The following is a 23,431-nucleotide window of genomic DNA, read 5'->3' as shown; positions in this document are numbered from 1 at the left end:
ACCTGTTCTGCCTCTGGGTCCTTGGATCCCTTCCTCATTGACTCCAGACATTCCTTTTTCTCCCTTGGGTCCTGGGGCTCCTAATCACAGAACACAGAGAAGTGGCTCTTCACTGCAGTCTCCCCACCAGGCTCTTCCTAGGTGCTGAGGTGAACATGCTTATAAGCACTTCTGCCCATACCTCTTTCTCCAGGATACCCATCTTTTCCTGTCTGACCAGGGATGCCATTTTCTCCTCTTTCTCCATTGCTTCCAGGAGGACCTGGAGGACCCGGTGATCCCGGTTCTCCTGGCTTCAATCTTTCTTCCCAAACAGGAACCGGCTTCCTTGCGTGTTCATGAATGAATGAGTCAAATTTCAACACGTGACCTGAGAAGGCAAGACAGAAAAGAACCTTTGCATGGGCACAAAGGTCTTTGTGCCAAAACCACCCAATAAAACCAATGAATAGGACAATGTGGTGGGACACGCGCAGCACACAGTGCTCAGCATGGCACAGCACAGAGGGGATCCCTGGCTCACTCCAGCTTCACGCCATCTTCCCCTGTGGCTTTGTCCACCACTGCTGGAGAAGCATCAAAACAAGCTCGGGGTGATTATACTCACTCTGGATCATCCGCTCACAAGCCTGGCTAACAAGCTGGTAAATTGTGGCCAAGGACTGTGGTTCCCCCTAAAGTGAAGCATTACAATTCTTTTTTAGAAAAGGAAGCATTTGTGTCTTTATTAATATATTTTAGAAAGGATCAATATCACAGCGCAGGATAGCTTTCTGCCCTTTCTTTATGTCAGCTTGTGTTACCAAGACGTTAATTACTATGAAATGCATTTTCTTGATTTATTTATTACAAAGCTCCAAAGCCATAAAATTGTAATTGGGAAGCATCAATAATTGCTTTTCTCCCACACATCAAAAAGCCTAGATTGAATTGATGTAGCTACTGGAGCTACCAAAAAAAAAGGAGAGTAAATTTCCCTCTCAAATTTCATCAAAACAGATAGACAGTGTATAACTCAATATTCTGCAATACATAAAACATTTAGCACAATCAGATATTACAATGCCCTATCTCTGTCTCAATCTTTTATGAATATTAATTCTAATTATTATTAAACTCTAAATAAATGACATCCGAGGTTTTCTTTAGAAAGTTTTAGTAACACAGGAACAAAAATGCAAAAAGCTGCTTAAAAAATGAAGGCTGAGTCTCTCCATGAAAATTCTTAACTAAAACACTGGATGCCTCCAGAACCATTTCTGAATTGCACATCTCTGTGTGGACCACCGTGCGGATTACCCAAGCTTAAACAAAAGCTTGGCACAACACCCAAGGGAGGCAAAAGGGAAAGTTCCACTGAAAAGAGAAAAAAAAAGCATAGAAAAGGAAAAGCTGTTGGAAAGGGAAGGAGGACGGCGTTAAAAATTATAATGCTGGGGCATTCACTTGAAACAAAGGAACAAAAGCAGTCTGTGAAAAGCAGCTTGCTCCTGTCGGAAGCTTAATTCACTTAACTCAACCTTGGCAAGGAGACTTGGACTCCTGGAAGAAGATAGGATTTCTTTTCAAGTGTAAGTCAAGATGAGAAAAACCTCCTCTGACAATAAAACAACCTTCACAGACGGCATGGCTCTCCTGACCTCGGGGACTCTGCACCTGAGCATGGCACAGGTTTGTTCGAAGTGAGCCCCTGCCTTATGCCACACATTTTAAACAAAACAAAACAAAACAAACCCTCAGTGAAGCCGAGTGCTTTTGGTTTCGACTTCTCAGCAAAGACTGGGTTTTCAATTGGCTTTTCTTCTTTGCTACTACAATTGGTACTAAGCAGCTCATTATTCAGACCTGCCAGAACAGGCAGCGCAGGTGAACGGAAAGCAACGAGCTCTCAGTACATTATGTTATTCCGTTCTGAAAATGTCTTCACATGTAAGCATAGCTTGCCAAGCAGATTACCACATCCTCTTTTTGGAGTGCTTGATGTACAGTACAGAAAAACTCACTTTCTCTCCTCTTTCTCCTTTTGGACCTGGTAGTCCCTGGGAGGAAAACAAAAGGAAAAGTCATGGTCTAGGGAGAGGAGAAGAAAGCAAAAGGTGAATGGGGATGCAGGTTGCATCAGCAGGACGTGGAGCACAAGGTTTGTTTCCCACACGCTTGTACTTCCCTTGACCTTATGAAAATGGCTAAAGGTACTTCGAGCTCATGGGAATGTTTTCTGTTCTTGCTTAAGTAAAAGAATAACAAAGCGGCAGCTGGAGCACCATCAACGAGGATGCAGACATTCCACAGATACAAGGTCAGGATTTGCATGTCCATATGAAGGATGAGTGTGAAATAAAACTCTCCTTCAGATGCTGAGGAAGAACTACCATGGGAGCAGCTTGCTTGCACGCAATGATTTCATGCCTTGGCCTTCTCTGAGACCCATGCTCAGACACTTACTGTTGGCCCAACGTCACCCGGAGGTCCCTTCTCTCCACTGCTGCCCCGGGAGCCTGTCACTCCTTGGAAACCCTGCAGACATGAATTACAAGACACAGATGAAAGTCCAGATACTTCCCACTGTTGTTCTTTTTCTGTTTGACATCTCCTTGCAGCTCCAGGGGCACCAGCAGTTTGAGCTTGGAGGACTCCAGCAAGAGCAATGCAGCCTTAAGGTTTATGTCAGTACCTCATCCAGCCATGAGCACAATGTTAAGAGCGTATCACGTATGAGTCATCTCCACATCATTTCCTATTACTGTCCCAGCTACCGTCAAGCCAGCAAAGCTGAGTTTTGCCAACGAACTGCAATGTGATTTTTAGCCTTCTGGCTTTAGATCCTTCGTTACACATTCAGATTTAGGCACAGCCTACAGCATAACCCTTTCCTTCAGCCTGCTAATACCATGCCACTGCTTATTTTTTCCCCTTTAAGACCTATGTTTTGCTGCTAAGACTTTACAATAGCAATTGTAGATTAGAGAGTGGAAAGTGCCTTCTTTGGTTATCACTTCTTTGAGAAGTTTCCGTGCCCTTTGGAGCCAGAAAGAGAAGAAAAAAATAAGGCAAAAAAGCACTAAAAATGCTTTTTTTTGTGGGTTTTTTTTTTCAGCTGTTATGTTTAAGCTCAATGGAGACTAACAATTCTTTTGATCAGTGGAAAATGAAAGAAAGAAGACTTAAAGGCAGCACCAGGCCATCTTTCAGAGCGTGGTCCAAAGGCTGCAGTGCTTTCCTCACATTTAAAAAGCTGAGGTTCAGTGCTGGCTCCACGTCCTCCCAGGGTAAGTCCAAGTCATGAGCTGACTATAGATACCATACCTCACCACAGCTGCTATGGGATTTAATGCAAATACAGCAGTAAACAGTTTCCATTTTATGTTATTTAGGACTGCTAAACTCCATATAACTCAGCAGTGAGAACCAGCAACTATCAGGTCTTCTATCCATCATCTAAAGCCAAATTCCATGGTTACACGGAACTGGTAAGGCTGTGCCTGTGAAGTGGCAGATGGATGTAAACCAACACATCTTCAAGTTCTGTTTGTGCTGTCCTGGGCACAAGAGAGTGCAAATGCACCCAGCTTATGGCCCTGGTAGCACATATAGGAACCAGTGTGGGGACATTTTTCATACCTGCCCACATCCTCCAGCTCCAGCTGACTTCACTCTGATGAGCCCATACACCCCAAACCCAGACAGTATTTGCAAAATGCTAGCTGCAGGAAAGGAAGAGTAGCAAAACACGCATCTCCACGCGGGGTCAAAGCAGAAGTTGCCTCCAAGAGACAAGCCAAAGGCTTTTCTTTTGATTTCTTAAGAAACTGTAAGACAGTGGCGGAGAAGGTGGATTTCTGCAACTAGTGTCAGGATATTCCCTTGTGAAAACCCAAGAAGAGGGTTTGCCCAGACACCTCTGGATGGCAGTAGGTCAGCAGTAACCCCAAGCTCCTTCTGAGGAAGGGATTTCAAACAGATCTGCATTGCTCCTGTACTCACCCTTGGTCCAGGAGGTCCTGGGGGCCCGGCTGTGCCTTCCAGTCCCCTCACCCCCTGCAAAACCAAATCCAATCCAGCATTAACAAGAGGACTCAAAGGTAAGCAGTGAGGTGGTTTCTCCCTGTGCTGCTTTTAATGGGAGCTTGCCAGAAATGGGTAAAAATACATCTGCCAAGCCGGCAAGAAGGTTGGCACCTGGTCAGCCATGCAAATTTGGCCAAATTTGAGATGATCCAATAGTTGCTTTTTTTCCTCCGATTCTTCTGAATTTGAGAAAATATCATTCACTAATGCACTGAGTGCATTTGGAGAGCTGGATGTTTGGATCCAAGTTGGATTTTAGGCAGCACTGTGTGAAAACTGGGAGGTGATTGATGTATCATTTTACCTTTGCACCTTGAAGACCATCTCTGCCTGGAGCTCCCTGCACACCAGGAATGCCCTGTAAATCAGAATTGCTGGTAAAGTTGGCATCTGCTTAGCATTGCCCTACTTCATCTTGTAGCAAGGGAAATGAGAAAAAGATGGAAGAAGAAACAGCTATTCATGAAACGGAGCAACCACTGTTGCCACACTGCAGGCTGCATTATCTCCAGCTTCCAGGTAGGTCTACCCTTCTCCCACCAGCTGACTCAGCTTCCCTGGGGAAAGTGATGGTGATGCTCCACAATGAAATACGCTTTCCAAGAAGCCAGTAGTGACAAAACACCATGGCTTTTCAGTCTTGCTTTAATTAATTACTTGGAGAAATGGGCAAATCTTTGATATGATTAAAAGGAAGGTGTCTACCATTACCTGCATGCCAGGACTTCCAGTGTCTCCTTTCTCTCCTTTAATACCTGGTGGTCCCTTGAATTAAAACAGAAGCACACAGTCAAACACTGCAGCATCTTTTAAGGGAAAGAGAGTCCTGCTGCTGCACACTCACACCCCACACTGCTGCTGCTCTCTGTGATGCTATGCAGGGAGCTTTGCAGCAACAGCCCATTCAAGGGGATTCTGTCATCCCAGACACGCGTGCAGCAGCCTCCAGCTCCACTCCTTGCCAAGTAATGATGATCACTGTAAAGAGACGTGCCTGAATACTGCACTGGGCTTGTTTCCATTAAAGGCACACAAGGGACAGTCTGGACAAAAGCAGTCCTTTGCCAGAATGACTGAATGTAGGGACTCATCACCATGAAAAAAGTATTATCATCTCTCTGGTGCAGCTGTCTAGCTGTTAATGAGGATGATGTCAATACACAGACCAGGTTTGGGAGTTTTGTTGAGACACCGATTTCTGAGACGTGCTCCAACTGCAAAGAGCATGAGACGAACAAAGGTAATGGAAGAGATGACATACCACAGGGCCCTGAATCGTGATTCCTTGGGAACCTGGGGAGCCTTGCTGGCCACTAGGACCCGCTGGTCCCACTTTTCCAGGCGGGCCTGGTTCACCCTAAAGGCAAAGATACGAAATCAAAGAAAGAAAGCAATTAGAGCACATGGGCTGCACTGCATGGCCTGGGTCAGCATGAACTGTCTATGGGATTCAAGATGAAGTCAGGACACCAGGAGTCTCCAGCAACCTCAGCAGCCTTTTAGGTGTAAGGTTTAGATGCATCTTCGATGGGAGAAAATGACAAAGCTGCACCAAGCACAGCACAAAGACCGACCATTTTCCATCAAGGCTGCTTTCAAGAACATTGCTGACACAAAATTTGCATTAACTCAGCTCCATCAAGCCCATCACCTCAATTTCCAGAGTCCAATTGAGCGTTTAATTAATAACGTGATCCCATCCTCCTCAGTGCACCACTTCTCAAAGAGCACCAGGACTCACCTTGGGGCCCGGCTCCCCCTGCTCGCCTTGTGGTCCTCTCCTCCCAGGGCTGCCCTGCCAGCGAGACACAGAGCTGCTGTTATTAACATCGTAATCCTTACAGCAGTGCAAACAGGAGCCTGAGGAACACTGGTGCATTTTGCTATACACACAACGGAAGATGTCCTCTACCCCAGAGAGCTAGCAGGAAAGGAGGGCAAGGAGAAAATAAATTGAGTCATCCAGCAGATGGGGGATGAGGAAGGGAAAAGGACAGCACAGCCCTTCCATGACACCATGTCACCTCCAGCGAGGAGAGATGAAGTTCAACATCTTCAACCTCCGCCCTCCAACTTCCCAGAAAATCCATGCTGGGGCAACCGGTGGGGAAGGGTTCACATATGAACATAGGGAAGAAATAAGGAGGGGCCCCTGCCTGCTGTCCAATACCCAAGAGAAGGCACAGGCTCTGAGATCAGGGCCAGCAAGCAGTGCTGAGGAGACCCAGCTCAGCTCTGCATCTGCAGAACCACTGGATCGGAGAGAGGAGTAATCTTCTGGCACAAACCAATGCTGTGTGAACTTGTGAACTTAAAATATCACGTGAACTTAATCTGAAAGTCTCTATTCTTGATGGTAAAAAAACAGTGGGTTTGGATTAAGAAGTACAGGGAGCTTTGGAAAAGGCGCTTCCAGAAGCACCCAGAAGATCATTTCATTTGAGTCTGGTCAAAAACACCCATTAAGGACAGTGACACAGCTTTGCCAGCCTTCAGTAAATGGACTTTTACAAGTAGGAGCGAGTGCTCTTATAAAGGCAGCAAATTAGCAAGGGTTTGATGGCGTGAGGATACGGCTGTGTGTCAAAGCTGTATTTTCTCTAATGCTTGAAAGAATCCTGCTTTTTAAATAGTAGTACTGCAGAGATGTTTAAACCACAGGGCAATGCAAGCTGCTAATTATGCACTTAGGATATTGAAGCACACTGCGATAGTGGAGTGCGCTGTGTAATTAAACTTCCACTGGAACGAGCGCGTAATTACTCTGCAATGAGGAGCTTGCAAATCGTGGCACTGAAGTCACAGGGAAAGCACAGCAATGTGAGCGGTTAGCTGAAGCCTCAGCACTTGGGGAAGGAGGCCCGTGGTGTTCCATGGTTCAGTATCTACAATGGGGCTACAAGAAAGAAGTGGACAGGCTCTTGAGCAAGGTCTGTGTGATAGGACAAGGGGAAATGGTTCCAAGCTAAAAGAGAGGAGATTTAGATTGGATGTATGGAAAAAAGGCTTTTACAACGATGGCAGTGATGCACTGGCACAGGATGCCCAGAGAGGTGGTGGTGGATGCTGCCTCCAATCACGGAGACACCCAAGGTCAGGCTGGAGGGGCTCTGAGCACGGATGGAGCTGTGGGTGTCCGTGCTCACTGCAGGGGAGTTGGACCAGATGGCCTTTAAGTGTCCCTTCCAACACAAACCATTCTATGATTCCATGACTCTATGATTTCCAGGAGTAAAGCACCAGGAGTGGCCAAAGTGGGGTGCTCTGGACAGGCTGTCAGTTTTGGCTGCTATGTGCACGTAATGCTTTTTTTCCCAACATTTCTGAAATGTGGGGTTTTTTTGATAACTGCTTCATAGCAGTCTATCTGGAATCCTACCCGGAGCACGCTGCATACTTACTGGCTGTTACCACTTCCCCAAATCTCCCCTTTCTCTATACATCACCCACTTTTGCAAGCACTTCTCAGCCCTCCTGCTTAACAGAGAATCCAGATTTTCTATGTTTGGAGTTTTTTTTTTTTATGTCATTTACAAAGAGTTTCAGAGCCACTGATCCATGAAATCTCTGCGTGCACACACACCGAGGTAGCCCGTCCTCCCCTCCTAAGAGGATTAACGCAGCACTCGGGCACGCTCGGCCTGCTCCCAGCTGCAGCTGTTGCACTCCCAAAATGCCACAACGTGTACAGAGAAACAAAGCTCTGGGGTCTGTGCTGGGCAGGGAAAAGCTGCTTTAGCGTGGGATGAAAGCAGGAGGTGGGTCACAGAATCCCATGGAGCTGAGGTGTGCAAACAGCACGAAATAAGACATGCAATATGCACAAAGGGTGAACTTACAGGGGGACCTGGGGGCCCTGGCAAGCCTGGGCGGCCAGAAGTGCAGGAGCAGGCAGGAGCTATGGTGGGGCAGCTCTCCTCATCCCTCTGAAATGACAGCAAGACACGTGAGCAGCAAGAGTGGGATGGGTGACAGGCAGCGACCGCAGTGCTTCAGAATTCAATCTCGGGGAAAAAAAATGCAGAATTTTCCTCTAGCCCAATGAAAGATTTTTGTGAAAAATGGAGCGTGGGTTTTTTTTTTTTTTTTTTTTTTTTTTTTTTTTTTTGTGTCAAAATGTTTTGGTAAAAAAAAATAAAATGTACCCACGCTTCCTGAAGTTTGCATGCCATGCAGGAAAATGATTTGCTCTTTGCCGAATATTCGTAGATGCTCCCAAAGCAACTTTCTGTGCTTGAAGGGAAGAGCAGGGATGTTGTGCCCTGGGGGTGGGAGCTGGCAGCAGAGCCATGGGGCTGTCAGAGGGCTCAGGCAAGCTCAGGGCAGGGGTGATACATGTTGTGTTGAGATTTTGCCTTTTGAAGCAGACACGGTGGGACAAGACATGCTCTTTGGTTCCCTTCACCGAGATACACCCTGCTGACATTCCCAAGAAGTGAGAAGAAAGTGGTTTCCTTCTTGTCTACTAAAATGACTTGCAGTGTCACTCCTGTGCCATCATGCCCAGCTTTGTCCCAGCCAGCAGAGCACCTCACGTCGTCTTACCAGGGCGGGAAGATCGCAGCATCGGTCCTCCTCCGCCCCTAGGCTGTTGCACACAACCTGCAATGACTGCAGCTGGAACTGTGGGGAAGAGAAGAGGGTTTGATGAGAAGGTGGCACTGGCACACAGGCTCCATCGCCAAACCTCGCCACGTGCTAAGAGTAATGTCTAGTGGTGGTTTGACGGACTCCACATGTGGTCCCAACTGTAATTGTGCCAAAAAAGCCACGAGACACAAAGCAGCCGCAGCTCTCTGCACTGCTAAGCCACCCTGCACCCTCACCCCTGCAAAAGCCACCTCTCTGATTTTTCACTCCATCCCACAGCAGCGGGTGGGTCCTCAAGTAATTGGGCTTCAGCACTGCCAAAATGTGAAAACAAACTTCGCTGTCTGTATCTCTCCCTTCAGAGGAATGTACCTAAGAGGAAAAGTGGCAGCAGATCCCAGGAGAGCTGCGATCCCTCGCAGGAACCCCTCCTGCCTGCACCACATCCCTCCTAACTGCCACCTCTGTGATGAACACAGGAGCACACACTGCACAAAGCAAACCAAAAACAGAAGATGAGACAGAGCGGATTTTTTTTTTTAATTTCCTTAACACCATTTCTCCTCTGCTTTTAATTCCGCTCCGTGCCTTTAAGCTGCACAGCTGAGGAGCGCATCACACAGCACACAGATACAGGTGAGCCCCCTCGATCAAGCAGCATTTAAAGATACCTCAAATTAAATGAGGTTCCATGATAAGCAATAATGAGACACTCCATCTTCTCAAGGGCAGCAGAGCTGTGGAGGACGTGAGGCTTATGCTGGGCTTGAAAAGCAATGGGAGCAGAGGCAGCACGAAGCTGCTCATTAGTCAGCTGCATCTGTCTGGCTGAGCTGTGAGCAAGGAGAGTTTGGAAGGGGGAGGGAGAGGGAGAGCTCAGGCTCCTTTCTGACAGGCTTGTGATCCATCCAAAATGCCACAGCACTTATTTAGAAAATACTGCTTGAATCCCACTGTGCCCTGGTTTGTCATATGTCACCATTGCTCACAGGTGATTCCAGTGTCCACTTTTCCCTGGTGCACCCCAGACTTTTGCATCGCTCTTTGCAGGACCAGGCAGTCGGGGATGGGACAAACTGTTCTCACTGCGCTGCTTTGAGGCAAGGGAAGCTGCAAATCAGTGCTTGGGCTGTTTTCCCCTAGACCTTTAGAGCTAAAAGCAGAACCCAGGAGTAAAAGCTTCACAGTCACGAATGATTTCCTACAGTCTCACTGAGCAATTCCTCCTCATTCTGCACATATTTAACATTCCTGTTTTGTAGAGTAAACACGGCAGCAGGCTCCCGGGCAATGCCATGCAGGGGTGGTTTTGGCTTTTGGATGATGCATGGGGCTGTTGCAGGGCACAGTGCCGAGCCCACACTTCCCCTTGCTCCGTCCTCTTGCAGGGCACTGTGCAGCGCAGCAGGGACGTACCTGCAGGCAGGCACTGAGCGCTGGGCTGCTTTAATTCACATAGCATCTGACAAGGAGCCTCCATATTGAAGAGTATTTAGCAAGCCCAAGCACACTGGAGACTGAGGCACCTCCAGACCTGGCATTTTGCAGTGCCGCTCAATGGGGCTGATGGCACAACCTTCTCTTTCAAAGCAAGTTCCTAACCCTGCTGCTTGCTGCTGCCTGTTAGGGCAGAGTCTGTGCTTCCAGCATGGAGTCTGGAGCCCTGAGCCCAGACCTCAAACCCAGGTAGGAGGCGAGGAGGAGAATCCAGGAAAGCTCATTAACTCACAGAGATCAGTGGGATCAGCACACAGCCCTGTGTCACAACCGCTGCTGGAGGCTGTCAGAGCGAGGGCAGTGAGGATGGAACAACCCCCATTCTGCCCAACTATCTCCACATTTAACCCCCCAATTTCCAAAGCAGGCACCTCCCAGCACTCACCGATGCTGACCCACTCCTGGGCCCTCTGGTCCGTGTCACTTTTCCCAGCATGATGAAGCCGGCCGTGGAGATGCTGCCAACGGTGCTGATGGGTCTCTCTGCTATTTTCTTACAGTCCAGATAGAGCTTGATCTTGAAGAGGCTCACTGCAAGGTGCACCTGGGTGGGAAGACCAAGGTTGGACCTCTGCAATGGGGCAGGGAGCTTTAAAGCAGCTTCTGCCCCATTCCCAGATTGGTGCTGGTATTACTACACATGATGTGGTTTTTGTGAGCAAATGGACTGAGTGAGCAGCACCATGCTCTTTCCTGGTGGTTCCCTGCTGTAGCTCAGCTCTCCTTGGGCAAAAAATTTCTGGAGTCCCAGTTTTGAGTAATCCAGTTCTCAGAACCAGCTGAATAATGTAAATACTGATAGAAAGAGCTCATTGCTCGTTTGGGTGGAATACCTTTGCTCTGAGGATACAGACGGCCAAAAATACCCAAAAAGTTATAAGAGATCAGATGGATTTCTCATGAGGCTTAATCTTTTCTTTTCCTTCCCGTCACCAAAACCCTAAAGCATAAAAAATATCTGATGTTTCAAAATTTTTGCTGTTTTCAAGACCTGAAAAAAGAGTTCCTATGGGGAAAGGGAAGGAGGCTGCTAGGAGATCTCTCCTACAACCCTCTCCATCTCAGTCCATTCCTGTTAACAACTAACTAGCAGTCTCCATCTTGCTTTGTGGGAAGCCAAAACAAACTACACTGTAATAAAAATAACCCTGTTTTTTTCCCCCACTAAAGAAGAGACTCCAAGGCTTGAGGGGTATGAAGGCTTTCCTCTTTCTAGTACAGTTCTCCAGACTCAGCATTACTATATCATGACTGAAGCAAATATCTTTGGCACTAACAGTAATGATGTCTGGGGGAAAAGGGTACTTTTCTCTCGCAAATTTAACACAAAACAATTACATTTCACAGATTTTGTTCAGTTTTGAGGGGTTTGGGTGAGTTGAACTAAGTTCCCAGATGGTGGTTCTGCAGACGACAAGTCCAAGCTTTTCTCTATAACCATGTGTCATGGGGACAAGCACGCCATGCCAGAAAGGAACAAGAGCACATGCCCATAAATAAACTGGCTGGGGATGAAAATAATAAAGGGGAAGGAGTTGGATGTGTACAAATCATAAAATGCTCCCATCTGATAAATCACAAGATTTGTGCATGCTGTAACTTTAGCAAAGCAAATATCTGAACACACGTGTGATACAATTAAGTACTGAAATGGCAAATGAAAATAAAACCTCATAAAATTTAGTATACTTTATGTGTATTTTATTTTGATGCCATTTCATGCTGCTACTACATATTATATGTAAAAATAATGGCCACCGTGTGTGACTATAATTTACCCATCGTCATTAGTACTTTAAAAATGCATAAACGTGCAGTGCATTCCAAGAAGCAATCAATATGTGGAAAACGTGCCTTACTTATAAGATGAACCTATATAATTGCGAACTCTACAATTAAAATGTTCAGCATATGAAACAGGTTCACTGGCTCCCTAGCAATCTGGATGCAAAGCTCTTATAATCACTCCTCGCTTTGAACAATACCCATTGATGGCATAATAGCCTCAGAGCGGATGAGATCGTGAGCTACATTTCTCCCTCTATTGATAAGGACCTTATGAAAGCTCCCATAGAATATCTTCTTCACTTCCTGCTGGTCAAAGGAGACTTCCTGCAAATCAGCCTTGTAGTCATGATTGAAATAGGTCAAGGTTTTCTTACTGGCTACAGGGAAAATAGGACAAATAACAGCTTTTAGAATTTAAAGAGAATTTGATTTCACCCACATACTGAGCAATAGAAAATAAATAGGCTTAAGCATTGTGAAAAATCTCATGTATTACAATCAAATACTTCTAAACAATGGAAAACAAAAATAACAGCTAGAAATTAAGTGTATGCTACAAGTAGAATAAAAATGAAAATACAGCTTTTAATTGCATTAGGAAGCCTTTAAAAACGTGATGCTGGCCAAAAACTGCAGCTGCACAACAAAGCCGGTAAACCCACCAAACTTTCCAAGCGAATCCCAAAATGGGGTCTGCTGCCTGCAGAAACGTTAGCAGATACCTGGATTTAACGCATTCAACATGAAACCTTACGGTCAAGGTTAACACCAAGGAGGGGCTGGAAGTCCTCGTCGGTTATTTGCCAGACTGCAAAGGGCTCCTTGGGGGTGTCGGGCAGGAGGCGCAGGAGGATGCTGATGGTGTGCTCGGGTGGGATGGCAAAGAGGTGGACGTCGCTGGAACGAGACAAGCCAAGGAAGCACTGGTGGCTTAAAGCAGCAAATGCCAGCAGACAACATGCTACGGAAAGGGCTCACTTGTGTTTCTTGGGCAGAAGAGCCTAGAAAACTTCACCCATGGGGTTTGAATATGATACGCCACAAGAGAGCCCAGCTTTATGCTGTGCACCCCTCTCAGGCTGTTAGTGCCTGAGCTGAGCCCTGTGTTGTGGTGGAGGAGGCAGTGTCGGCCCATCACTGCCAGAGGTGCCCCAGGGAGCACCCCAGGCACACCCTCACACTCTTTGCAACAGAGCTTACAAAATATCAGACATCCTGCCAGGCTCCAAAACTCTTCCCATGCAACCTCTCCTAAAGGAAGAGGAATGGTGATCATATACCCCGGAGCAAGTCTTGGCAGAAATCAATAGAACTGCCCTTCAGGGATAAGCACAGAGCCCCCAGAAAGCCCCCACAGCCCAGCTGCAAAATTTGAGTTCAGCTCTAGAACTCATGGGCATGCAGCAAAGCCCATCAGCAGCTCCTGGCATGGCACAGCTTCCTCTGCAGCCACAGCCAAACCCCTCAGAAAGCACTGGGAGCACAGTGAGAGGAGGCAGCGAGGCAACAAGGAAAGTCAAATTGGTTATGCCTGGAATACATCTGCAATCTGAAACGAGACATTTGCATGGGCATGTACACGATTCATCAGGCATCATTTCAGGACTGATTCATAAGTAATACCGGCTTCTTATTTCTCTTTCTGCTTGAGGTGGATTGATGTCCTTGGAAAGGAATACATACCAGCTGAACGAAAGGACTTGCCCAGAATTTTTGGAGTAGTAGACCAAAGAATTCTCTGAATCTCTCCCACTCTGTGTACTCTAAGAAGCTTTGCTTCTTTAACTAAGATTAAACTGAGCCAGCACCTCAGTAATTAGGCTTTAAACAAAGTAGCTCCAAATGTCAGGAGTCAGATCGTTCCTGATTTATTATTGTATAAAATGAGTGAGGTCATGGGAGCAGCCTGGCCCCTGGGACCCATGGAGAAGCCTCGTACGCAGCACAAAGGGTCAGGCCACAGCCCTCAGTGGTTATTCCTTCTCACCAGTAAAGCCCAAGCTGCCGAGAGCAGCTAGGGGACAAATGTTTTCTAAAGCAAAGCTCTGTCTCCAAACTAGAGATGCTGGGAGGTGGGATTGAAGATGAAGACATGACCTCAAACTGCCATAACCTAAGGGTACGTGGTTGTGGGCAGAATGCCTGAAGAATCATGCAGTGTCTGTACGTGATATAATCCTTACGCCCATCACAGCAACCAACACTGCTGCAAAAAGGGATTCTGCAAAATGGAAAACCCTCACCGTATGAAAATATTTCACACAAATGAATAATGAATGCCCCCACTGTGTCCTCTTGACTTCTGAGATACACTCCTCACCCATCTTAAAATTAACCCGAGGTTAATTTCTTAATATATTAAGGAAAACTGGCGTTCTTCTCAGTCTATCTGCGATTCAGTTTAGCTCATCATCTTTGCAATTTAATATTGAAGTTGCCAGAGGGGCTTCATCATTCATACACAAATCAGTGAGCAGTGTGAGCACAGGGATCAGTGATGAGCTCCCAGTTCTGCTCCCACCTGGTTCTCAGGGTGAGCTGAATGTCTCTGAACAGGGTGAAGGTGCGGGAGCCACTAAATACGAACGGCTCCATAGCTACTCCTTTAATGGAGGCGTATTCCTTCTCTACCAAGCCAAACGCTTCCATCATATCGAATCCTGGAACAAAGAAAAGCAGAAAAATAAGCAGTTAGGAAAGACTGCTCCCCAAAAAGTGAGACGGCAGAGCAGGTAGGATGAGCTTCTAGCTAGCACAGAGACCTCAACAAGAGAAAAAAGCATAGGAGCACAGACATCAGCAAGGCTGTCCAGACTCTCTATAAACCTGGATTATATTCCACAAGTGGCAGCCAAGGGCAACAGTTTGTGTCTGTACCATCCATTGCTGCAGTCGCCTCTTGGAGAGAGAGATACTGAAGATGAAGACTTCCATAATTTTGTTTTCAAATCTCCAGAATAAAAAACGAGTGAGAAATTCTGTGATTCTGTAATTACTCAAAAAAAAAAAAAGTTCATTTCAAATAGATGCAAAAACATTATCTTTAAAAGACATGGAATCTGTCCAGTGATTGCCGGCAGGAGGAATCATTTCTGCTCTGAAATGCCTTATATGTAAGAGCCAGAAAAATTGGGGAAGGGCTTTAAAATATGAGCATTTCCATTTCTCTCTGTTTTCATGAGGCACTCAGAGGTGACTCGCCTTATGTGGCGTACAGAGGTTCTTCCCTGACATCTCTGACATTGCCTGTCCAGCTCATGCAGCTTCATCTCACTTTCATGTCTCATCATTAAAGCTCTGAGTCATTTTCTCATTTCAGTTTTCTATTCAGTAAGACAAGATCTTGAAATTGGATTCTTTTTTTTTTTTTACTTTATCTCAGTTTGCAGCAGCCCAGGATGAAGGAGATAGCTCATGCTTCAGTAAATGGAAGGGATACAGCTTCACTGCAACGTGGTCCTTTCAGTCTGGATTCCCCCACCCCTTCACCATTTACTGTAATCTGTAGTTGCTTGGCTTGAGTTGTTATTTTGCATAGAGGATGGTCCAGAGAGCACTTTTTTTCATTGCCCAACATACTAGGGCATTTTCCAAAAGCAGTGACCCACTTGTGAGACATTTATCTGCAACATGGGGCTCCTGGCACTGGAATTTCATTAAAACATGCATAAAACACAACGGTGTAAAGACTGACAACGAAGCTCAATTCACAATTATAACCATATTGTAACCTAACAATATTATTCTCCTAAGTAACACGTGTGTCAGATGCAACCCACTGCAGCTCAATCCCCCAGTGCTCTTTTTCCTGCCTACCCCACTTGGTCCCATCCCATTGTCTACATTTATCTTTGTACATTCACTGGAGCAAGGAAGCAAGCAGGCTGTCCCATGCCTCAAGTAAGTGCTCTAAGCAACACATTCATCCTCTGTCTTGCAACTAGTGAAGAATTATTCACATAAAGGCAGATTGCTCAAGCAGCAGAGTCAGACTCACACAATAACAGCCCAAACCCTGATGAGAAGAGCAATTAGTCTGGGTGCAGACAAGGACAAGGGTCAAGCCCCTGGCTGAGCAGCCCTTGAACCTATGTCTTCCATACTCTATAAATACACCTTGGCCATTTTGGATTCAGGCCATAGCTGCCTCTTTTCCTCTCCCTCAGCCTGAGAAGTGGTCTTCAGTGTCAGCATTTGAAGGATCTCAGGCCTTACCTGATAAAGACTGTTTTCCTATCTCATTCTCAGACTTCTCCCCTCTCCCCCAGGGCAGGGAAAGAATTTCACCTTGCTCAGCTGTTGCATATTTCTCAAAAAAACCAAGATGAGACGCTGTTTGCACATTCCCAGCAAAGGTTTAGGTGTGATACTGTACCTCGTACGGAGCCGGCAGCAGAGCTGATGGGGGGACAGGCTGTGGGAATGGAACAGAAGGGGAAAAAATTAGGGAAGAAAGGGAGTAGGGAATGAGTAAAGCAAAATGGGTGCAGTTCCTCTGGGCTGAGCAATGGAAGACACAGCAAAACACGGTGAATATTATAATGGCTTAAGTCAGAGTCTGGCTTGAGCCTTGTTTAGATATATGGAGAGAGGGAGAGAATTTATGCTTATGCTAACATAAAAGTTCTTCCTTGTCTTATTCATCACAAAAAAAAAAAAAATACTGTCTTTCATCATCAAACATCCTCGTGATCACTTGCATTCCACTGAATCACCTGTCACCTTGTGATATGAAATACAAGGGAACATCATTTTCTGCAAGCTTCTTTTTTGAAACAGACATCAAAACACTATTTTTTTAAATGGTGCTTTTACTGAAACATGCACCTTGGGTTGGAAAATAAATAAACATATCTTCGTTCTAAATATTGCACCTAAAACTCAAAAGACAACAAAAATTCAAGCATTAACCTGATTATTTTTTTAAAAATAGCCAGAAAAGGAGGAAAGATGCAGTACTGCGCATGTGCTGTGACGTGGCTTTTGTATGGCATATGATGTAGTTTGTCTTATTGCAACATTCCAAATACATTTTTTCATGCAGTATGTAGTGTGGGGCGCCGTGGTTATGAGCACTCCCATTGAAATGGTTCAGGTAAGGGGGTGTTTTAGAAAACAGCACACGAATGCTACTTTCTATTATCTACTGCCATTTAAATGCCAGGCCATGGCTGCCAGATGGAGCTAGGATGAAGGGGATGCTTGGTGCAAAATGAGATGTGTACCTGAAAATCAAGGACACTTGAGAAGATGGGCTATTTCATAAGTGATTTTCTAGGTCACCAGTAAAATAGAATCCAGCAGATCATTACTGCAGCTTCATTATAACTTTTATACTGCTATTCTTACATCAGTGTCAGTTCACACCTCATGAGAAAGGCAGGGCTTCCAATTGTCTAACTTTTGTAACAACAGTGTAAACATTTAAAGAGGGGTGCCATCCTCTGCATGGCAGCTGAGCTTCATAAGTCGTTGAAAGCAGTTATTCATAATCTAGTCATATGCAAAACAAAAGGGCACCCAAAGCAATGATGGTCATGGGACTGCTGAAGCCTTTGTCTACAAGCCATGCCTCTGCTCTTTGCCTTCCCCTTACAGAAACAGAGCAGCTTTCCAAATGCAAAGTGTTGCTTAGAATTGAAGAACGATGAAGGAAACATAATTCCCCCCAAAATCACACCAGCAGGCTGCAGTCCTGCCTGTTTGCCAGGTATCCAGCTTCCTTGCTGGGGGTCGGGGAGCCCCTTCTCACCTCCCTCCCAGCACTCGCACCGCTCGCAGCTCTTTCATCTGGCAATGCTCAGCTTACACAGAGCACAACGGAGTCAGGCTGAAGGATCCCTGACGGTGACAGTTTGCATTTTGCTTTGAGGATTTTTCCTAGACCTCCCAGTGCAGGATGCCTGCTGTCTTGTTGTTCTCTTTGCTTTTTGTTTTTCCCACCCACTTCTCAGACCACTTCTCCCAGTAACGTGGTTGCATATCAAAATTAGATTCTTTTACTGCAACAGTTTTCCCAGTATCACTACGTATCATCTCCACTTCTTCAAATAATTCATTTAATGAAACATACAGAATTTAATATTTCTCCTGTTGTCTTTGCAGCTCTCATAGCCATACATGCTACATTTTCCATCAGCCTTGTGGGATGATTGTTTTCCTGCTCAAGGTTCACTGGACTTTTTCTCTGTGATCTGCACACCTGTACATTTCCTCAACAAGCCACTGAAAATTGAGTCTGATATTTTCTTTCCTGGGTACAATCCAAAATATTCTCATCTAATCTGCTTTGTTCTCCCCTCTTGGTTTCTCTCAACAAACCTTTAAAGCTGAGGTTTTGCTTGGAATCATTTCACATAGACAGGAAAAGGCATTAATGCCACAATATGAGTATTCTAATATTTGCTTCTTAACAGCTTTTTATAACCCTGCTAATTCAACATTTCTCCCTAATCCACTTCATATTTCGCTTTGTATCAGCTAGGAGAACATATGCTCATTAAATTTAATAAGGGACTTTACAAGGAACTTTAATTTAAAACATGTCATCATTCTCTTTGCTCCATTTTGGTCAAGTTGTGCAGAAACCCTTTAAATATCCTACCAGACTCTCTACTGAGCGAGTCTGCTTTTAAGGCTATGTGGTTCCAGACTGTCCCTGGACAGACTCACAGAACCCAGAGGCATCTGTCAAGGAGAGACATACCCACTGCTGCCTGTCCTGGGGGATCCTGTGCGATTCATTACTGGGAAAAAAATACCAAGGCCAGACGTTATGGGAGGTGATTTACCTTCTGTCTTAGATGGAACAAATCCTCGTATTGAAGGCAGTTTAGACATCACAGGAGCTGAAAGAGAAAGCAGTGCATGCGTGAGCTCTGCTGTTCAGAACAGTGACACTTAGCTCAAGAGCTGGATGGTCACCAGCCCTTCTCATTCATCCTGGAATTGCCAATAATACACGGGATGGGCAGAAACTGGGGCAGGATTTTCCCTTTTCCATGCTAGTAGTGCTATTTGCTGAGGAAAACCTTGGCCACAGCCACAGCTCGCTGCAAGAAGGACAATGCTGCCCCTGGAGAGGTTACATCAAGCCTGACAGACGACAGCTCATGAAGATGCACGTGCTGATGGATGCACTCACCTGTCCGACCCGTTGCAGTTGTGCTCTCGCTCTCTCCCGCGTAGTGGACAGCAGAAACCGTCACCTTGTAGGCTCGATCAGGCAGCAGCGGCTGCAAGGTCACACTGCTGCTTTTCCCAGAAGCCATGATCTACAGCAGGGTGGGAAAAAGAGCCTAGAGTTTGGGCAGACTTCCATTCATCTCTTTTACCCACACCCTGGGGCTTCTCTGAGGATTTCCAGCAGTGAGTTGCAGAGCAGCAGGGCTCAGGGCAGCATACTCACTTTGTTAGGAAATGGTAAAAGCAAACTGAGGAAGCCTGGCGATGCATTGCCATCAGAACAATTGTGTCCCAGGGGAAGAGTGTTTTCCTAAGTAAAGACCTCAATATTCCCCTTGTAGATGGGTCAAAAGATCCTTAAAATATGGCCGCTAGTTTGGGTTGCCATGGTAAATGTTCATTGTAAAAGGTTAATTGTTAACCTGTCAAATCAGGCAGGCAGCAGAGTTATGTTCTACCACTCTGCCTCTTGGAATTCCCCACTCTGTTTCAGGGAGAGGAGAAAGCTGTGTTATTAGCAGCTTTGATGGACACCAATAAATGAATCAGAAGGAAGTCTTCTTCACAAAGCAGCTTGACAGCAAGTCAAAGGAAGAAATTTGGTTTCATTCTCATGCAAACTAGTTCTTCGGGAAAGCCCTGCTGGAGTGAGCAGCACTCTGTTAGCCATGAAAACATCTCTCTGTCCCTCCTGCCAAGGAGCTGAACTTACTGTTTGCTGGGTGCTGGGGTCAGAAACAGGACTGTAGGTGATTCTGTAGTGCTGTATGCGACCCTCGGGGGGCTTCCAATGGATCTGGAGGCTGGTGGGGCTCTCGGAGTCTATGAAGAGGTTGGTGGGTGGGCTCCGAGAAGCTGTGCAGGGATTAAAGGGGAATAGCATTAAAGGCAGGTAGTGAAGTCAGAAATCAGGGCCAGCGATACTTGCTTCCAGGTCCCTTCCCCAGTGCTTCATTACTCTGCTGTAACCAGGGCTAGGAGCAGAAGCAGCCACCTGAGACAACATGGTACAACTGAAGCATTCAGTAATTCAAAGCCTAGAACCCAAGGGAAAAAAAGAATGCTTTGTGTGGAGAAGAGTCCTGGAGGCATGAGATCCTTTGGACGCATCGTGGACAAACACAAGATACCCTTCAGAAAGGCCGAATTGTTCTCGTATTTCATCAAAGGCCTGGAGATGCACTGGAAAAAAGCTCAATTGTTGGTTAAGTCTGAATCAAAGTTAATGCATCGTCATTTCTACTACTTCTCAGCTTGGCCTTTGTTTTAAAATTATCCTTAAAAAAAATAAATCACACGGAGCAGCCAGCACACAGCAGTTTGTCTAGCACTTCTCACTCAACACCCACAGCCCCAGGGAAGGACTGTGTACAAAGCCAGAGCTGCTGTCGTGTTCCTGGACCTGCACCACAGTGGATGGAGGGATCCCAAATGGATGATGGCCTAAGCTGTGGTCAGCGAGAACGGGGTTTGCCAGAGACCAAATCTGAGCAGATTTTAATTATATAAATGCATTTCTTTCCCTGGAGTGCCGCTATGCAGCAAGCTGGACCTGGCAACAGAGACAGTTATGGAGTGATTTCTCTGAGCAGGGGCTGGGAGTTATTAAGAGAAAGGCAGAGGGAGCTGAATCTACCCACTGTTCAAACAAAAGAGGTTGAAAACTAGGGAAGAAACTTCAACTCATGGCAATGAGGAAAAAAAAATATGACCCCTATATTCACTGCAGATGGGTATTGTGATGGAGTGTTACAGGAGTCACTTCTGTGAGTCGCAAGTATGGGGTCACCTACTCCAGGAGCTTATTTCCAAGCAGTTTCTTGCTCTGTATCTGGTCTTGAACCCTCACTGGGGTGAAGACAAAGCGGTCTGGAAAGTGAGAAGTTTTTTTGTTTTTTTTTCTTCAGAAGATGCTGAAAATGATGAGTGAGTCCCAAAGACAGCCAAGGACACACACCCAGGCTATGAAGTTTCTATTCTGCAGTTTTACCTGCAAGCAAACAAGCTCTTCTGCCCACCCAGCAAAGAGTGAGGTGACCTTAGAGCACATGTTGAATGAAGATTATTTGCATCTTCATTGATCCTCCTTCCCTTTTCTGGACAAAACAAGTCTACTTTTACTGAAGCCGAAACAAGTTTTCCCAGAGCTGAATCAGGCTGGAGGCTGTTGCTGTGCATCACCGCAAGGTAAAGTGGAGAAGAAAACAAGTGTGGGAGGAAAAGTCATTTCAACATTGCTATTCTTAGTGCTGTGCCATACCTCTGCATCTTTGCTGTCTGCACTGGCTACTTCATTAAGCTGATGTAAGTGGTGACTGTTTAAATGAACAAAAGGAAAGTTAAGTGAAGTCTTCCAAGTCGAGCTTGTTCTGGAAAGCCCCCGGGCTGGGCACAGTCTGACAGCATGGATGTGACAGCCAGGGGAAAGGTCACCTCCCAGAGCTGCCCGGGGGGAGGAACATCTCTGACACCCAGGGCACCATCTGTGCCTCCATTACCTCCTGCTTCTCTGCAGGGGCTACTGGTTCTCAGGTCTAGCCAGAATCACAGACATAATTTCAAGTAAGAGTAAAGCTCTGGAGTCTGCTCCGTCACAATACCCATCTGCAGTGACTGTATAGGTCATACTTTGTTCCCTCAGCGCCATGGGTTGAAGTTTCTTCCCTATATTTCAACCCCTTTTGTTTACAGCGTGTCCTCACTGAGGAGCAGGAGGAAGAACGTGCAGACACTTGTGGCACAGCTCTGCAGGAGGGATGGGACACATAAGCACTCTGTAATCCACTGCAGCGCAAAGTCAGCCCAGGTGGCTCAGCCCAGCATTAACAGCACTCCCACCAGTCTGCCCTCCTGTTCTTTGCGCTGCAGAGGATCAGATGCACTCATGCGCTCTGCTCCAATCCAGGGGCAGAAAGTTTCAACTAAATGATGCTACATAGCAGACACCATGGACAGAGACCCCCACATCCTTGGTCCTCCAGAACAAAACTGGTGAGAAAAAATTGCTTTTGTTCGAGCTCTTTTTCCTCAGCCTGGATTTTCTTTCTTCTCCTTACTATAACAGAGAAGTCCCTACCTGCTTCTCAGTGAGAACAAAAGCAACCACTTTCCAGTGTCACCCAAGGGTCTCTGGTCAGCACCACCCTATTTCCCAGCAGCTTCCTCTCCCAGAGAGCATCCTCCACACTCCCACTATCTTGGGTGCGAGGTTTGTGTCCATCTGAAGTACCACGAGACTTGTTTATTAATATGACAGATGATCCTTTACTCAAGGACAAAGACTTTGTTATGCTAGATCATTTATAGGAACACAATGAAAGGAGAGCCTTTAATCTAAATATATCAGAGACAAGAAGGTGAGTCCCAGTGAGGGACTGGACTCATGGAAGAGGATCGACCATTGTCAGCCCTCCTGTGTTACACAGCCCAGAGGAGGGATGCCCATGCATCCCAGGGATGCGAAGGTTGATGTCCCTAATGCATCCCTGTACCTGAACAAGAACAGCAGCTGACAAGCAGAAGCCAAACTGTCTTCCTTGTTCCATCAGGGTGCCAATGCCAGCGAGGCATGGCTTGCTTGAATAAGCTCAGAAGAGCACCATCACATGCCATTGGCAGTGGGTTGAAGGAGTGGCTTTGACATTTTGTACTTTATGCTTTAAAACAGCTATTCATTTTTCTGAAACCTCTAAACAGCTCTCATTTTTCTCACAGAGCTGCAGGATGCTTTCATTTTTTATTTGTTCTTGTTGGCATGCATCTCCTAGGTACTTGCCTGAGGTAGCTTTCTATAAACAAAAGTTGTTATTATTCATTATTAATAAAACCCGAGCTTCTCGTTCCAGGATTGCCATTTACTCTGAGCTTCATCAGCTCAACACCAGCCTAAAAGACTTTATTCTGCAAAGGAAGTTGAGAGCTGAGAGAAGGAGGAGAGGATTGCCACAGCTGAATGAATTGTATTCCATTCGCTGCCAACAAAGCCATTATACAGGCAATATTAATTAAGAGGACCTCTGGGAGTACCGCTTTTTAACCTCATATCCTGCCTGTACAAAGCAAGATTTAGATAATGCCTCCATGCAGAGTCTGCCTGAAGGATTCTCTCTCATTTTTGCAAGTGCCCTCAGATGAAGCACCGCTCAGCAATGATGTAGCTGGAGAATCCTGCACCCTCCTTAGCAGACAATATTTTACTAGCAGGAAACATTCATTAGGCAGCACAGTGACATATTCAGCTGAACACCCAACAAGAAGACAATGCACTAGCATCGATACAAGCTGTGGAAGGGGGAAGAAATGT

General features: G+C 46.0%; 1 protein-coding gene across 2 annotated transcripts in view; it reads right to left on the bottom strand.

Moving 5' to 3' along the window:
• The window catches only part of COL20A1 (collagen type XX alpha 1 chain), a 45,366-nt gene that overhangs the window by 1,653 nt on the left and 20,282 nt on the right, over nucleotides 1-23,431 (bottom strand). The window contains exons 19-38 of one of the 2 annotated variants that reach the window (XM_021416915.1): nucleotides 19,841-19,983; nucleotides 19,088-19,217; nucleotides 18,735-18,791; nucleotides 16,319-16,357; nucleotides 14,465-14,603; nucleotides 12,698-12,840; nucleotides 12,211-12,320; nucleotides 10,541-10,699; nucleotides 8,614-8,691; nucleotides 7,908-7,994; nucleotides 5,810-5,863; nucleotides 5,330-5,425; nucleotides 4,780-4,833; nucleotides 4,373-4,426; nucleotides 3,985-4,038; nucleotides 2,446-2,517; nucleotides 2,004-2,039; nucleotides 608-674; nucleotides 182-370; nucleotides 3-80 (exon numbers count right to left, since the gene is read on the bottom strand). In XM_021416915.1, coding sequence (XP_021272590.1) covers nucleotides 3-80; nucleotides 182-370; nucleotides 608-674; nucleotides 2,004-2,039; nucleotides 2,446-2,517; nucleotides 3,985-4,038; nucleotides 4,373-4,426; nucleotides 4,780-4,833; nucleotides 5,330-5,425; nucleotides 5,810-5,863; nucleotides 7,908-7,994; nucleotides 8,614-8,691; nucleotides 10,541-10,699; nucleotides 12,211-12,320; nucleotides 12,698-12,840; nucleotides 14,465-14,603; nucleotides 16,319-16,357; nucleotides 18,735-18,791; nucleotides 19,088-19,217; nucleotides 19,841-19,983 — 1,839 coding nt within the window. The remainder of the gene's footprint in view (nucleotides 1-2; nucleotides 81-181; nucleotides 371-607; nucleotides 675-2,003; nucleotides 2,040-2,445; nucleotides 2,518-3,984; nucleotides 4,039-4,372; nucleotides 4,427-4,779; nucleotides 4,834-5,329; nucleotides 5,426-5,809; nucleotides 5,864-7,907; nucleotides 7,995-8,613; nucleotides 8,692-10,540; nucleotides 10,700-12,210; nucleotides 12,321-12,697; nucleotides 12,841-14,464; nucleotides 14,604-16,318; nucleotides 16,358-18,734; nucleotides 18,792-19,087; nucleotides 19,218-19,840; nucleotides 19,984-23,431) is intronic. The other variant, XM_021416916.1, reaches the window with a different exon arrangement.

This window comes from Numida meleagris, chromosome 19 (assembly GCF_002078875.1).
Source record: "Numida meleagris isolate 19003 breed g44 Domestic line chromosome 19, NumMel1.0, whole genome shotgun sequence".
Lineage (NCBI taxonomy): Eukaryota > Metazoa > Chordata > Aves > Galliformes > Numididae > Numida > Numida meleagris.
Note: the sequence above shows the minus strand (reverse complement) of the source record. Positions and strands in the feature narration are given on the sequence as shown.